This window comes from Rattus rattus, chromosome 5 (assembly GCF_011064425.1).
Source record: "Rattus rattus isolate New Zealand chromosome 5, Rrattus_CSIRO_v1, whole genome shotgun sequence".
In the NCBI taxonomy this organism is placed as follows: Eukaryota; Metazoa; Chordata; class Mammalia; order Rodentia; family Muridae; genus Rattus; species Rattus rattus.
The window spans coordinates 37,504,821-37,521,356 of NC_046158.1; the positions used below are offsets into that span (position 1 = coordinate 37,504,821).

At 48.4% G+C, this 16,536-nt stretch overlaps 1 protein-coding gene across 1 annotated transcript in view; it reads left to right on the forward strand.

Moving 5' to 3' along the window:
* Tanc1 (tetratricopeptide repeat, ankyrin repeat and coiled-coil containing 1) overlaps nucleotides 1-16,536 on the forward strand; it is a 228,616-nt gene that overhangs the window by 183,868 nt on the left and 28,212 nt on the right. The window contains exons 15-18 of the mRNA XM_032903343.1: nucleotides 6,152-6,260; nucleotides 7,180-7,302; nucleotides 14,035-14,271; nucleotides 16,252-16,437. Coding sequence (XP_032759234.1) covers nucleotides 6,152-6,260; nucleotides 7,180-7,302; nucleotides 14,035-14,271; nucleotides 16,252-16,437 — 655 coding nt within the window. The remainder of the gene's footprint in view (nucleotides 1-6,151; nucleotides 6,261-7,179; nucleotides 7,303-14,034; nucleotides 14,272-16,251; nucleotides 16,438-16,536) is intronic.

Genomic DNA, 16,536 nt, shown 5'->3' on the forward strand with positions numbered 1-16,536 from the left:
TGTGTGTGTCAGGCGTGTTAACAACCGCCTAGGTGACCACGCAGAAAGGGCGGCTAAAAGGGAGACAGCTGGGAGAGGGAGGCTTTTGACCGCGTGGTACAATAGCAGCTGGAGCGAGTGGATCCAACTTGTGGGAACTGATAGAAAACTTTATAGTTTTTAATAATATCACAGTAATATGCGATATCTGTGTAGCTGGCATCTTTGTTTTCCTGAGCAGCTCTTCTCTGGGTCAGCATTGCCCCTACTCTAGTGATGGGGCTGGCAAACTACTCATTGTCTCCTCAGAGCTTTTGTGGGCACGGGGCCAGATGATTGGCTCTGGAAGTGAAGAGGCCAGTGAGTTCCTGGGAGCCACATGGCCACCACCCTCCCGACCTGTACTCCCCATGGGTGTAGGTGACACTGGACTCCGGGTTTATTATCGTTCAGACCTGGTTTAGCTCAGCAGGTTGCCTACTAAAAGCAGATTACCAGAGGCATCGAAGTATGAGTGGTGACACTGCTCACCACGTTACATGTTTTTTCAGGGAGAGGGAGCATGTTGCATGGTGAGGGAGGGGAGCTGCAGCTTGAGTTCGCAGAGACAAAGAACATCAGGAGATTCTCAGGGCTGGTGTTAGAGGAGTGCTGCATTTTGAACAGTGGTTGGTGGTACAGTGCAAGGCACGTCTGAGTGTGGTGGCTGCTCCACACAGTAACAGTAACTGCAGACACAATCACCAGGACCTGAGGATCACGTCTCATGAATGTACCCATTTCGTAGGCTATCCCTGTGCTGACTTCTCTCTCTTCAGCCCTACCTGTCTGCTTTGCTTTTGCTTTCCAATGCTTTTGAGGTCTTCTTCAGGGCAGTCCTTCTTCATTCTAACACCTTCAAGATTTTCCTGTTTTCCTTCTACTCCATAGCTTAGTCTTACATTTTATCTATCCATCCATCCATCCATCCATCCATCCATCCATCCATCCATCCATCCATCCATCTATCTATATCTATCTATCTATCTATCTATCTATCTATCTATCTATCTATCTATCTAGATATTTACTATGTATACAGCATTCTACCTGCATGTAGGTTGCAGGCCAGAAGAGGGCACCAAATCTCATTCCAGATGGTTATGAAACCACCATGTGGTTGCTGGGAATTTGAACTCAGAACCTCTCAGAACCTGGGAGAGCACAATCAGAGTTCTCAACCGCTGAGCCATCTCTCTAGCCCTTTTGAAAATTTATTTATTTATGTATATGAGTGCTCTATCTGCCCAGAGGAAGGGCATCAGATCTCGTTACAGATAGATGGTTGTGAGCTACCATGTGACTGCTGGAGATTGAACTCAGGACCTCTGGAAGAGCAAGCAGACAGTGCTCTTAACCGCTGAGCCATCTCTCCAGCTCTAGTTTTACCCTCTCCTGCTTGCTTGAACAGAGTTCTTTCTTTGCTGTATGTTAGCATCACTTTTGTTGAAATCTGTGGTCTGTAAGAATGTGAGTTTGCTGTTGTGTTCCGGTAGTCTGTGGGCTTTTATTCTACTATCATGCTGTTTTGATAACTAGAGCTGTGTGTTGAGTTTTGAAGTCGAGTACGTCCATGCTCTTTGCTTTGTTCTCTCGTTCATATATTTTCTGTTTTCACTTTGCAAGGGTACCTCGAAGATTGTGGCAGACATTCCTAAAAGGAGATAAGCAGGTCAGGTTGATTAAAGTGCACACCTTTAATCCCAGCACTTGGGAGGCAGACCCAGTCAGATCTGTGTGGGTTTGAGGCCAGCCTGGTCTACAGAGAGAGTTCCAGGACAGCCAAGACTACACAGAGAAACCCTGTCTGGAAAAACCAAAACAAAATAAACAAACAAAAAAGCTGTGCAGTTTTAAATCTCGGCGTGGTAATACCGTAACCTTAGTTTCTCACCGCCTTAACCTTTCCCAAGGACACAGGATCTAAAACAGTCTCTGCTATTTTCTCCATGCAGTTAACAGGAGGAAGAAAGGGATATAGGGTATTACTAGGAAGGGCAAGCTACTGCAGACAGGGAGAGCCATCAGAAGCAGCACAGGGCACGTTCTGGCAACAGTACATCTAGTTTGACGGGAGCTCTGTCACGGGGTGGAAGACTGGGAAGGGCCACCAGAAGACCTCTTAGCTGTCACCTCTGGAGAACTCTTGAAGGTTCCGGGGAATAGAGTGCCTGTGGGCAGGAGTGGGAGGGTACGGAGCTTAGGGGCTGCTGTGCCAGCGGCAGGAGAAAGTAGTAGAAGGGTAGGAGCTATGGATCAGGTCTTTTCAAGTCAGAGCTGGTTCTGCTTTTGAGCAGTTGGAGCCTGCGGAGAACCTCTCTCGGGGGGCCAGGGTTGGGGAAGTCGGAAGATTGAACATCCGTGACAGAAGCGTGATGTGACTTGGTGAGGGAGCTTGGCACAGGGAGGGGGAAAGCTCTCTGCGCTTCAAGATGTGGAGGAGGGTTGCAGGGAAGGAGGTGGAGATTCCGAGAGAGGTGAAGGGCAGTGAGGGTTGGGAGAGGCTATTAGAAATTAGCCCTGCCTCCTCAGGAGACGCCTTCTTCCTTCTGAGTTGCAAGGAGGCACAGAGAGGAGAGGGGAAGTTGTGGTTTGGATTCAGTGATGCCGGAAACTGGGGTCTGGTAGGGAATGTCACTGAGACTGTACTCCACAAGGAAAGGGAACTGTAAATTCAGAGGCAGGGAAGTTGGACTGTGTCAGGCTGGGGCTGCCTCCTCCTGGTTCTCTTGACACATCTCCTCTTTGCATGGTTTTTCTAGCTGAATCCCAGTATGGTGATAATGTGTCTCCTCCAGGTGGGTACCTCGTGAAGGGCGTAGGTACCCAGTGTTTTTCTCCCACAAGCCCAAGCTCTTGAGTCTGGCAGACTGCCCTCTCCTAGCTATTAGCCGTTTGATCTCTGACAGATCATCTAACTAACCTGTTGAGGCCATTTCCTCATATAAGCAGACAGGGCATGGTAACACTCACAAGGTCATGTGGTTGAAGGAAATAGCTTAGTTTGGTTTCTGGACCTAAAGTGGAATATGTGGAGCATGAACAGACCCGGGAAGGCCAGTCGTTGGAGAGTCGAGTGAGGGCTGCACAGAAACAGAGGGATGGGACTTCAGACAGGTGGGAAGCCATGTGCTTTGCTGAGAGCCCTGGAAACCCTTGGGCTGGCCTTGAAGTCTGTGCTTGTTGCCCACAGTGGGGCCATCTGTAACTGGGTAATTTAGCATATAACTCATTATACAGAGCAATAGTTTCACTGTATGCTTTCATATATGTATTTAACGTATTTTGACCACGTGCAGTCCCTCCCATTAAGCAGTTTTGCCCTCCCCTTACCCACACGAGACCTTCTCCCCATTTCATGCTGACTTCTTATGACGCCACATATGGCAGAAGCCTGATACATTTGTCCTTCTGAGTCAGGCTTACTTAACACGATGAACTCCAGTTCCAGCCTCTTTCCTATAAATGACAGCCTCATTCTTCTGTGTGGCTGGATGGCACTCCACTGTACATGTCATGCCTCCTGCTTCTTCATAAGCTAACTAGTACCTCGCGTAGGCTGATTCTTTCCACATCTTAGCCATTGTGAAGGGTGTGGGGACAAACACAATTGGAAAGTATTTTTCTTGTACGTTGACTTTGATTCTTAAAGGTATACACACAGGAAGGTGTTTTTGGAGGAACCCCCATACTTCTTTGTATGGTGGCTTGTACAACCTATATTGTACAACCTCAAAAATATGTAAGGGTTCTCTTGGCCAGCATTTATTGTTTTATTATTGCTGTCTGTCGCATTGTTTGGGACTAGGTCTCATGTATCCTACATCAACAGGCCTTGAACTCATTAAATATCAAGAACGACCTTGATATCAGATCCTCCTTAACCAGCTAAGTCCCAGGACCACAGCCGCGTGCCCCTCCATCTCTTCTGCCCCCTGCTGGGGACTGAACCCAGGATTTTCACGCATGCTAGGCAAGCATTGTACTAAGCAAGTCCTATCAGCAGCAGCCCTGCTTCCTTGATGGTAAACATTATCTGACGTGAGAGGGTTTTTCCTCAGTGTATATTAATTTGAATTTCCCTACTGGCTAAACATGAACATTTTTCATATTACTGGCCATTTATACTTCTTCTGACAGACGTCTGTTCAGTTCATCTGAACATTTGCTGATTGCATTTCTTGTTCTTTTGTGTGAATGTTTTTGAGTTCTTTATTTTTTTATTGGATATTTTATGCATTTGCATCTCAAATATCCCCTTTCCTGGATGCCCTCTCTAACATCCCTCCTCCCCCTGCTTCTGTGAGGGCGCTCCCCTTCCTACCCACCCATCCCTCCTCAATGCCCTGGCATTCCCTATACTGGGGCATCCTTCACAGGACCAAGGGCCTCTCCTCCCATTGATGCCTGACAAGGCCATCCTCTGCTACAATGCAGCTGGAGCCGTGGGTCCCTCCATGTGTACTCTTTGGTTGATGGTTTAGTCCCTGGAAGCTGTGGGGGGGGGGGATCTGGTTGGTTGATATTGTTGTTCTTCCTATGGGATTGAAAACCTCTTCAGCTCCTTCAGTCCTTTCTAACTCCTCCATTGGGGTCCCTGTGCTCGGCTGCAAGCGTGCTCATGTGTTTCAATATGGCTCTGGCAGAGCCTCTCAGGAGACATCTGTATCAGGCTCCTGTCAGCAAGCACTTCTTGGCATCAGCAATAGTGACTGGGTTTGGTGTTTGTATATGGCATGGATCCCCAGGTGGGGCAGTCTCTGGATGGCCTTTCCTTCAGTCTCTGCTTTTCAGATCTTACATTGATCTCTAATCATTTGGATTAACTTTTTGTGCAGGACCAGAGCTATGTATATGGTTCTATTTAAAAAACAAACACACGAAAACATGTGGATGTTTTTCCAACATCATTTGTTAAGGGATCTGCCTTTTCTTGAGCAACATGTTTTTGGCATCTTCTGGAAAGTCAGGTGGCTGAGGTCACAGTGTTTATTCCCAGGGTCTGGCCTGGTCCACTGGTCTGTGTGTCTGCTTTTATTCTGATGCCATTCTGGCTTTTGTTACTATGACTCTCTAGTATATTTTAAAATCAAATATTGTGCCTCCAATATTGCTCCTTTTACTCCGGATTGTATTTGGATTTTCCACATTTTTGAGTTGTCCTATGAATCTTAAAGATTACTTTTTTCTAGTTGTGTCAAGAACGCCATTGGTATTTTATAGGGAATTTTGCACTGACTGTATGGATCACTTTCAATGATATGGCCATTTAAACAATGGTGTATCACCAGCCTTTGCATGTAGGACATCCCATTTTCTAGTATCTTCAGTCTCTTTCTTCAGTGGCTTTTAATTTTCACTGCAGAGGGCTCTCACCTCCTTACCGTGAAGGGAATTGTTTTTCCTGGGTTCTTTCTTAGCAGGTTTGTTAAGCATATATAGAAAGCTATTGAGTTTTGTAGTCTGGTATGAACTGGCTGTGGGATGCCTTTAACCCACTCAGGAGGCAGAGGCAAGCTGTTCTGTGTGAGTCGAGATACATGGCTTCTAGACTCAACTCCCCGTGAACTGTTGCTCTTAAGAGCCTGCCTTTTCTTCCCCTTCCCTATAAGGTCAGACCTGTCTCATGCCGGCTATGCTCCACTAGGGATGGTGGGGTGAGAGGTGGGGGGTGAGGGTGGGGGAGGGCTGAGGCCAGAGGACTGTGTCCCATCCTTCCCTCTGTTCATCCAATAAGTACTTCCTTGCATATCTGCTTGGAATTGGGCACCTTGCTAGGCATCGTGATTATAGCTGTGACTTAATGCCATGCCCTTTTGCACTTTTGTGACCGGCTTGAGCAGAAATCCAAGTGGTGAGAGAGTGACCTCGATGAGCAGTGACGTTCCTGGGAAAGTCAGGCACCAAGGGTCACCTGCAGAGATAGAGAACCCCAGAAAAGGCCCTGCAAATGACTTCAGAATAATCATTGTTTGCCCTCCTTATAAAGAGTTAGTAGCCTGCATGTTCTCTGAACTCATGCTTCCTCCCACAGATGACAGTTCAGGGGCACAGTGGGCTGTCCTCATCTGAGGGAACTGTGGTGTGGAGAGATGGGATCCTTTGTCACGAGCCTTTGTATTTCTTGTCCTAGGAATGGACACGCTCTACTGGCGTTCATGTTTTCTCGACAGGAAAGCAAGCTGAACCGCCAGCAGACCGTGGAGCTTGGCCACCACATCCTGAAGGCGCACATTTTCAAGGTGAGGTGTGGGGAGCATAGTGGTTTGAAGATTTTAGGCAGTCTGTAGTCTCAGAAGTGTCTGTGAGCCCTGCCTCCATTCCCTGTGGCGCATTACAGATCAAAGAACCAGAGCTCGATCCATGGCCGATATCGTTTTGTACTGGTCTCCTTGTTTCTCAAAGTGACATTTGATGTGTACCCCTTCCCCCTAGATTTCCTGTCTAGAGCAGGGGTTCTCAACCTTCCTAATGCTGTGACCCTTTAATACAGTTTGACATGGAGAGGTAACCCCCAAACCATAAAATGATTTTTGTTGCTCCTTCATAACTGTAATTTTGCTACTGCTATAAATCAGAGTGTAAATATCTTTGTTTTCTGATGGTCTTGGGCAACCCATGCAAAAGGGTCATTCCACACTGGTCACCACAGGGTTGCAACCCACAGGCTGAAAACTGCTGGTCCAGAGCCTATTTTAGGCTTCAGGGGTTTTTGTTTTTGGTTGGTTATTTTGTTGTTGTTGTTTTTGTTTGTTTTCCACTTGCAAATTACCAAGACTACGGTGGTGAAATATTCTGCATCAGCAGACAGTGCTGAGCTTGTGTCTGACTTTGGAATGCTACCAACCTTTACTGGTCACTGCCCAGAACGATTCATTCATTAGGACTTACAGATGGCGATTCTCTCTAACTTTATCATTTATCATCCCTCTGATTTCCTTCTGCAAAAAGAAGCTTTCTCCTTATGTACACGTTTTCTTTCTCTCCCTCTCCTCCTTCCCCTCCCCCTCCCTCTCTTTGTCCCAGGTGTGCATGTAGTTCACAGGGTTTGTGATCTCCTGACCTTTGCATTATAGCTCACCAACCGAGGTGTCCTTTTGTGTAGCCACTCTCTGCACAGTGTATTAGCTCTCACAGGCGTCTCTCTTTGGTTGTTTCTAGGGCCTCAGTAAGAAGACTGGAGTCTCCTCAAGCCATCTGCAGGCCCTGTGGATTGGCTACAGCACAGAGGGGCTGTCTGCTGCCCTGGCCTCTCTCAGAAATCTCTACACTCCCAATGTAAAGGTGAGCAGCCCTCTGCACAAGGACCTGGCCTACTCCTTCTCTGCCAGTCCTGCCAGCCATGGCTCCGGGGAGGGCAGAGGTTCTCTTGGTGCCGGCTTCCCCTCCTTCGTATCACACAATTCCCTCTAGAGGTCTGGCTTTGCTGCTGCAGGGAGATCTGGGTAGACAGAGCCTTTGTGTGAGCCCATCATGACCATTTCAGAAAGGGTGCGACAGGGAGGTGGTTTCACAGAGGAAGCCAAAGGTCAGAGAGCTTTGCGGGGAAGCTGGATTGTTGGTGTCCTGAATTGCTATGGCAACTCATCTCTTCCTGGATCATATGAAAGCATCAAGGACACAAAATGATGGGTCACAGGAAGCTATCTGCAGGTCCCAGGAGCGTGTAACGTACACTTCTGGCAATGGAAAGAGTGTTATGTTGGTTGCGTGCAGAGCTGAGAGCTGCTTCTTCTCTGGTTAGTGACTTTCCAGTCATACTGTTCTGGCTGCACTTTTCCCTTCTGTCTGTAGATTGTGTAACACGGTCTCTCTGGTTATGACCACACAGAAGTGCCCAGCTCCTGACATGCCCTGCTGTGGAAACTCCGGAGCTCTTTCCCAGTGGGCTGAGTGCTGCAAACCACTGTGAAGTGCTAATTGTACCCATCCCCTCATCGTAACCCAAAGGAAGCTTAGCATGGTCATCCCGTGAGGGAAGCGGGGAGGCCTAGCTCAGCTGTCGGGCATCTGGCATTCACGCCACCTCAGGAAAGGGGCTGCATGCACCAGAGGTGGAGACAGGGGAGCACTCCTGGACCCTGGCGTGCCTTTCCCCACCCTGCTGTTCATCATGGCACCCTCAACCCTTCCCTTAGCCATGGCTCTGGAGGATGGACTTGTGGAGCCTTCCCCATTGCTTTGGGGTGCTCTGCCTTCTTCCTGTCCCCATTGAGTTTGAAAAGTGAGGTTATCACATGCCCAAGGATCGTGGGTACCAGAGAGGACCTAGCAGTGGGTGAGTCTGGAGGATGACCCCGAGCCCTGCTGGCCAGTGTAGGATCTTGGTATGGAGGAAGAGAGTCTCTTGGCTCTGGGTGGGTACAGATGGGGTTTGTAAGGATAAAATTGCTACCTGTGTCCCAGTGGTCTCCCAGTCTCTGCTGTGGGACTTATCCGGGTACCCTCACACTAAATGCAAAAGAACTGTGCTTCTAGGGCCCCTGCACATGGACTCTCCCTTTAGGCTCCTAGTTTTCAGTGCTTTTCTTCCTGACTAAGCCTTGCATGCAAGTTTTCTTAAGTAGATGGGCAAGAACCCATTTCTGTACTGCAGGAGCAGTTCACACTGCTGCCCCTTGTCCCCAGGTAACCCTTGCATCCCAGCCAGAGGTTTTCCCAAAAGTAGATGACTCTAAACGTAGCAGTGTTGTGAATTTTTTCCCACGTGGATTTTGTAAGGAATCAAGTTTAGGTTACTGTAGCATTGGTCCTCTTTCTGACTACAGCAGTATTATGGCTTTTACCTTATCTGTAGAATTAGTAAATTATAGAAGAACAGGAATAAGCTGGCAGTGTCTGTCCTCAGTGCTTTAACGAATTCCTGGGTGTAGAAGTTTACTTACACAGGCTGTAAGTGTGGAGAGGGGCGAACGGGAAATGTCACACTCTCTTGAACACGGGGTTTTTGAGACTGGATTAAGAGGCTTTCCTCTCTGGGTTGTCTGCTACCCTTGGAACACACTAGCGATTTCGAGGTGTTCGGTTTTCACCTTGCTTGATAAAATTCCTGTGCTACCTACCTGTGCACCATGTTCAGATACTTAGAGCTTGGCTCGAGAATATTAAGTCCTTTCATTATCTTCCCGTTTTGTCTTTGTAGGTCTTTGATGAGGGGGAAAACGGCTTTCACAGAATATTGAACAAATTACAGTAATTTAAAATTATGCATGCAATTAAGGAACTGTTTTTAGACAGTATTAACTGTTGCCATACAGGAATGAATGTCATTTTGGAAATAATTGCAGTTTGCCACTTTGGCAAATTAAAATGACTTGCTCCGAAATGAGGGCTCGGTAATCTCGGCGGCATGCTGGTGACGGCTTGCCCTGTGGCCTCCGTGACTGGACCAGGGTCATGCCAGCCTGTGCCTGTGGCCCACTGGGATCCTTGCCACTCCAGCCTCCGGGCTCCTGCCCAGCGGATTGTTTCCTCAAGTGTTGTCATCGGGCAGGTGCCAGCCCCTGCCCTGTAGGTTTGGGAGCATTTGGCTTCTGGGGTTTTGCTCAGCTAAGAGGAGAGGAGACCAGGTATGAGGCAGCGACATGGCCTGACTTTCCTAGGCCGGGCTCAGGGAGATTGTACTTTTCAATGGCCCTGCTTCTGTAAGCTTCCAGTATCCTGGCTCCCAGCTTGAGGTAGCTGGCACTTCTCCAGGTCCTCACTGTCATGGGTGACCCACTGTCCTTCTGTGTTTCATAAGTTGCTCAGCGGCCTTGCCACTTCCGAGTGTTAGCCAAAGAGAGCTTCTGTGGTGAAGACGGTGAAGTCTGCAGATGGGCAGGAATGTGTGGGACGAGTCATCTTGCCCCTTCCTGTAGGCCACACAGTATCTGCTACAACCCTGCTGTGCTGGGTCCCTGCTGCTCCAGGGACAGCAATTAGCTTTGGGGCCTGAGCTATCTTTGCCCTACCCGCTCAGAGCCTCTGAGTCCTCACCTCTGAAATGGAGACAACAAAACCTCCATCTCCCAGGGATCAGAAGGGTGGCAGCAAAAGCTCTCGGGAAAGTGCCTGGCATGTCTTGTGTGCCCAGGTGAGTTGTTTTTATTGCTGCTCCCCTTGGCTCTGGAAACTGTGACGACACCAGGCTACGGGCACCTGGGAACTTTGGGATGGCAGCTGTAACTCACGTAAGGGCCTCCATCCTCCTGCTTTGTGCTGGGGGTAGCCTAGGGGTGCACACAAGACAGTGTAGGTGGGAGATAATCGGTCTCCAGGGACCTTACTCCGAAGACCCCACAAAAGGGTGATGGCAACTGTTGCTACTACTAATATTTATCTAACACTTTTGAAATTCTGGGTGTAGTCAGTCTCTGTCTTTCTCTCTCCTTCCTCCACCCTCCCTCCCTCCCTCCCCTCCTCCGACTCCCTTTCTCCTTGGTGGGGAGGGAAGTGTTGTTATTTTGACATTCATTTCTAATCTTTTCAACCACCTAGGCAATGGTGCATCTGTTCCAATCTTTCAGCCGTGGAGCAGAGGTTTGGGGGCACTGAGGATGGCAGAGCCCTGATTCCGAGTGCCCTCTCGTGTCTGTGGGTACATCTGGTAGCCCTGCCAACCTGGTCCGTTCTCTGGGGAAGCTGGGTTGCCAGATCCCCGGGCCCTGGAAAGTCCAAGTCCCCAGGCTGGGACCTAGGCACCTGGGATTTTGAAGCTCTGGGTGACATCAAGTGTACCCCGTAGTTAAGAACAATGAGGAGAAGAGAACCTATACATGGGTAGAGTTTTAGGTGGTGAGAATACAGCAGAGCAGCAACGAAAGAATCGTGTTTCACCAAAGCAGACTAAGTGTAAGTAGATGAGAAAGCCTCCACCCTGAGCACACGCCCTCCAAGAGTCCAGTTGGATCCATGTCATAGGGCCACATGCACTCCTTCACCAAGGTTTCCATGCTGAGAAGGGCGGGGAGACAATGCTCACTTCCTAGAGGGACCCGGAACCCTGACAAACCGAAGACTGTTTTGAGAGTCACTTATTCATACCATCTACCCTATCTTTTGGGCTGATGGGGAGGGGACATGTAGTTGGCCAGCAAAATCATCTGACACTATTCCTGCTCGTCCTGTGGTGGTCCTTAGGAGTCTGTATTTGTGTTTGTATATCTTGTTTGAAACTGATTTCTGAGGCCTTTATAAAACAGCCAAGTATTTCTTCAGCGTGATGCTGTTTGTTTTTTCCCATCTGATCACAGTTAGTCAGAAGGGATTTCTTTAAAACTCCTTGTTTTTATTTAAACTTACAGTTTTGAAATACCTTTGCAATTGTACTTGAGTCAAGTGGTGTTCTAGGGCATGGTGAACCAGTGTTGTAGGAATCAGTCAGCTTGTTTCACACACACACACACACACACACACACACACACACACACACACACACACACACACACACATCTCTAAGTGCTCACTGACAGTGGGAGACTGGGTTGGTGTTGACCTGGGTCTGGCTATACAATGATGATGGTCCTTCTAACGAGGTAAACAGCGAAGCTGATGGTCAGGTGGCCAGGTGACTTGGCAGGGCGTCTGCATTACAAGTGTGTGGCTTAACCATTCCTTGTGGTAAGTATTGGCCCCAGTGATGAGAAAGGCCCAGCGTGGGTGCTGTCCCTCGCTATGGAAGAACTTTTTCTTGTATCTCTTCTCTGTGAACTTCCGTTTCAGAGTCAGTGTCCGGTGCAGCAAGCTAAGAACACAAGGACATGTTGAGGGATGGAGAGAGCTTGGAGTCTGTGCCTGAGCGGAGTGCACATGAAGTAGGGTGGGGACTTCACTTCCGGGGTCTCTTTTTAGAGACCCTTAAGAAACAGCTTTTGCTGTCTGGAACAAGCATTCGAGACAGTGGGGCTAGGGTATCTGCACTGAGGGGGTGACCCTGCAAAGAGTGTAAGAGAGAGCACCGGGGGCCCCTGACTTGTGGAGTTCGATCTTAAGCAGTATTAACATTTCACACTTTTATGTTTTTCCATGTCGAGACACCATCGAGAGCTACAGTTTCCCCACTATTAGTAATAATCTCCTGCCTTACAGTTTGTAAATAGTCTGTCAGCTGCTCTATGGACAAAGCACTGAACTACCCAGAATTTTCATATGCCCATCTCTTTCCTGTATCTTAAAATAATCCCTGATCAACTCTAGTCAAATCAATGACAGGTCTCTGAGGTTTTCGCATCTAACGGTCAGCCCTGAGAATCGGCCAGGGCATGGTTGGATGGCTGTGGGTAGGAGCTGTTGAAAGAGACCAGCTAGGTGTGAAAGTGCCATTGTTTGTTTGTTTTTTTCCTCAGAATCTGGGGATGTGATGAAGATTAGTGTGGCTAGAAATGTCCATCTGTTCAGTGACTTCATTTTCATATGTGCCGATCAGAAATGCTCCCTGCTCTCTGAGGCTGTGCTGTGTGAGGCAGTCAGTGGGCCGGCAGAGGACACGCTGTCAGTGTGCAGTGCTGATGGTCCTCGCACACACGGACATTGCTGTGCCTTATCTCCTCCATGTCAGGAAAAGAGACTATCCGTGTTTCCTTTTGGCTTTATCTCATTAAGGATTTGATCCTTGGTTATTATTTCGTGGTTAAAATAATGAATTTTCTCTATTTAGTGGCTGGCCAGGTCTAGCCCTTACACCTAATAATACGAGTGTTAGCTTGAAATCATTAAAAATGTGCCACCCAGGGGCCGGAGAGACGGCTCAGAGGTTAAGAGCATTTGTCCCTCTGGTAAAGCTCCCTATGTGGTAGCTCATAGCCATCCATAACTCAGGTTACAGGGGACCTGGTGCCCTCTTCTGACCTCTGCATGCACCAGACATGCATGCGACGGCACAGACACACATGCAGGCAAAACATCCATACACATAAAGTCTAAATAAATATATATATTTTTAAAAATGCACCACCCAGTGTAGGGGACAAGGGAGGAGCGGGTACTATGCCCACACAAACATCTTGTTTTCACTTGTGATGAACTAAAAATCCATAGTAGAAAATATAATACCTCAACCATTTTTAACTGTTCAGGTCAGTGAAGTATATTTACATTTAATGTTGTGAATCTCTAAAACTTTTCATTTTGTCAACCTCTGGCCATTAGATCCTCTGGTGTCTGCTCTGTCCATGATCTGGGAGCTGCGCTCAGCTTATGTCCTGTTTGTTCACTTTGGATACACTTTTAATAGAATCTTGTGATCACTGGCTACATCCTTAATAGAGTCATGTGATTACTTTGAATACATTTATAATAGTGCCATGTGATTACTTTGGATGCATTTTTAATAGAGTCATGTGATCTTTACATCCTTAATAGAGTCATGTGATCACTGTGGCTACATCCTTAATCGAGTCATGTGATCGCTTTGGATACATTTTTAATAGAGTCATGTGATCACATTGGATACATTTTTAATAGTGTCATGTGATCACTTTGGATACATTTTTAATAGTGTCATGTGATCACTTTGGGTACATCCTTGAGTGCCATGTGCTCCTAGTCTTTTTGTTTATTTAATATATTTTATATTAACCTCTGTCGTAGCATCCCACCGGTGACTTCCTTTCTAAGCCTGAGTTCCTCACTGGTGGCATGTCCATCTCTGTCCACCCATCAGCTGTGGGCCCTGGGTGGCTTCCATGCCTCAGCTTGGTGAATGGTGTGGATGTGAACGCATTGTGCATATTTCTGCAGGATTCTGCTTTCAGTCATTTGGGATGAAGCCCCAGAAGCGGGTTTGCTGCATCGCAATGCAGTTCTGGTTCCCATGATTTAGGAACTCACAAGGTCCTCCTAGTGAAGCTGTGCGTGTGTGAGTGCGGGTACAGGAAATACAGTGTGTGAGCGTGCGTGCATTTCCTGCGGGTACATCTCAAGCTGGAGAGCCAATAGAATAAAACTGGAAGGCTGCAGATACTTCCTGCTTCCCGATGTGTTAAAACTCACTTACATACGCGATATTAATCTTGCTGGGGGGACATTGCCCAACAGGTGAGCCGGCTCCTGATCTTGGGAGGGGCCAACGTGAACTACAGGACAGAAGTGTTAAACAACGCCCCCATCCTATGCGTCCAGTCTCACCTTGGCCATGAGGAAGTTGTCACGCTCCTGCTGGAATTTGGCGCCTGCCTGGACGGGATGTCGGAGAATGGAATGAACGCACTGTGTTACGCAGCTGCTGCCGGCCACATGAAGTTGGTGTGTCTGCTGACCAAGAAGGGGGCAAGGGTAAGCAGCAGTGTTTCTGACCTGGAGGGTGACAACAGGGTGTCTAAGGGGGTGGGAAATATCTTCTCGTCGTTACTGGGATCGTTGGCCCCCGGGCCAGGCTTCATGGACCTCAGTTTGTCAGGTACAGTGATTTGAGAAATTAGAGAATCAGTGTAGAAGATCCAGTGTCTGAGTGGGAGCCCCAGGAGAGAGAGAGCGAGAGCAGTGGCCATGTGTGCCTACGCTGTTGCTTTGCTCCATGTTGTACAAGGCAGATTCCTGGCTATTAGCCACGTGTTCTGTTTTCCATTACTTGGAGGAACTTGGGCAGTTCCTACTAATGAAAGTACACGTGTGTTGCTCTATCCTGAATTTATTCTAGAATCTAACATGGCATCCTAATTGTTTGGAAGATTTTTTTTTCAGAAGTCTTTTTTCCTACATCGTGTGTATATGTGTGTGTGCGTGTGTGTGTGTGTGTGTGTGTGTGTGTGTGTGTGTATGTGTGTGCGCACACATGTATATGCCGTGCTACATATGAGGAGTTCAGAAAGCAGTGCACTGGAGGGAGTTGGTTCTTGCCTTCTGCTGCATGGGTTCTGGGAATCCAGCCTGGCAGCAGGTACTTTTCCCTCCTGACCCATCTTGCCAGCCCTGGTGAAATAGTTAAAATGTTTCCCTCACACCCCATCTTCCCCTTCTTGTCCTGCTCCATTTCGTTATTGTTTTAAAACAATCCCGAGAGTTCTCTGGCTCTTAGAAGCCCTGTGCTTGAGCTGTGGGAACTGCCTCCTGACTTCAGCTTTCCTTTTCCCACCCGGGACCCTGGGCCTTTGAAGGCCACGGTTCTCATCTGTCTGTTGGAATCCCATGATCCTGTGAGCCTTCCACCGACCTCTTGCTGTTACCATTAGATAACTGTCTGCTACTCGACACCTTCGGGTAGAGCTACCAGCCTCTGAGACGATGAGAGATGGATGCTAAGCTCAGCATAAGCCCTCTGTAACTTAATATGAGCAGATACGCATTTCACAGGCAGATGAGCCTGCCGAGCAGCAGTGGATAAAGCACTGTTAGCTGACTTGCCTGTTTAATTAAGCTAGACTTATAGTGGATGCAGAAATGTTGCTGTTGGAAGTCCAGCATTTGGGACACCTGAACCTCATCTCTGGCGTTTTGGGGTGCATGCCTTATTGCTATGTGGCACATGCCCCGATCTCTGGATACCAGCTGTCTCTTAGCTTCCTTCTGAGCCTTTCTTTCTTCAGCCGTCACATCTGAGGGCTTGCAGGGAGAGGCTAGCTGTCATGTTGGGGACTCTTGCAGAGTCCAAGCTATGAGGCAGCATGCCCCTCATTTGCAAACATGTCAGAGCTGAACATTGGGCCCTTCTTCAGTCCTGGGACTCCTTCACTTAGATAAGGAGCTCGGGGGTGCCTGCCAGCATCGGGCCTTTGGGAGCCACGCGGCTCCCACACAGTTCTTCTGACTCGCTGGCATCTCCCAGCTTTGTGTCTTTCCTTTGTAAGCCACTACACCCCAGGTCACCTCCCTGTTTTTCTTTCTGTCCCTCTTCCTATAGATCTGTGTTCTATTCTATAGATCCTTTCCTTTCTTTGGCTCCCTGGTTCAGCGACCAACCCCCTTCCTATCCCAACGTCTCAGAGCTGCGTGAGAATACTTCATCTAGGTATCCCACTGGGAAGCATAGGACTTTGTCTGAGGGCTCAGTCCGTGAGCGTCACGAGCCTGCTGAGAGATACCTGTGTGGGGAGGCTGTCTTGTGGTTACCAGTTCTGCAAAGCGAACCCGAGGCCTGGATTAGCGGTCTTATCACAATGAAGGGAGTCACAGGTTCAGTGCTGTCCAGAGAGATAAGTTGGAATGTGAACCCTTGTTCTTCTGCAGTAGCATAAATTCGCATGTAGCCTTCAGGACACACGTGTTCCCAGAGTAAAGGGATTCTCACTGTTGCCTTTGCTCTCCTTCTGCCTGCAGGTGGACCACTTGGATAAGAAGGGCCAGTGTGCACTCGTCCACAGCGCACTGAGGGGCCACAGTGACATTCTCCAGTACCTACTGAACTGTGAGTGGTCGGCAGGCCCTCCGCAGCCTGGCACCCTGAGGAAGAGCCAAGCCCTGCAGCAGGCACTGACAGCAGCCGCCAGCATGGGCCACAGCGCGGTGAGTCGGGCTGTGGGGTTCCTTCCCGAGACATGAGGCTTTGTGGCCCAGCTGTTTGGTCACAGCCTTCTAAGTTGAGAGCCACAAGCAACAAAGGGA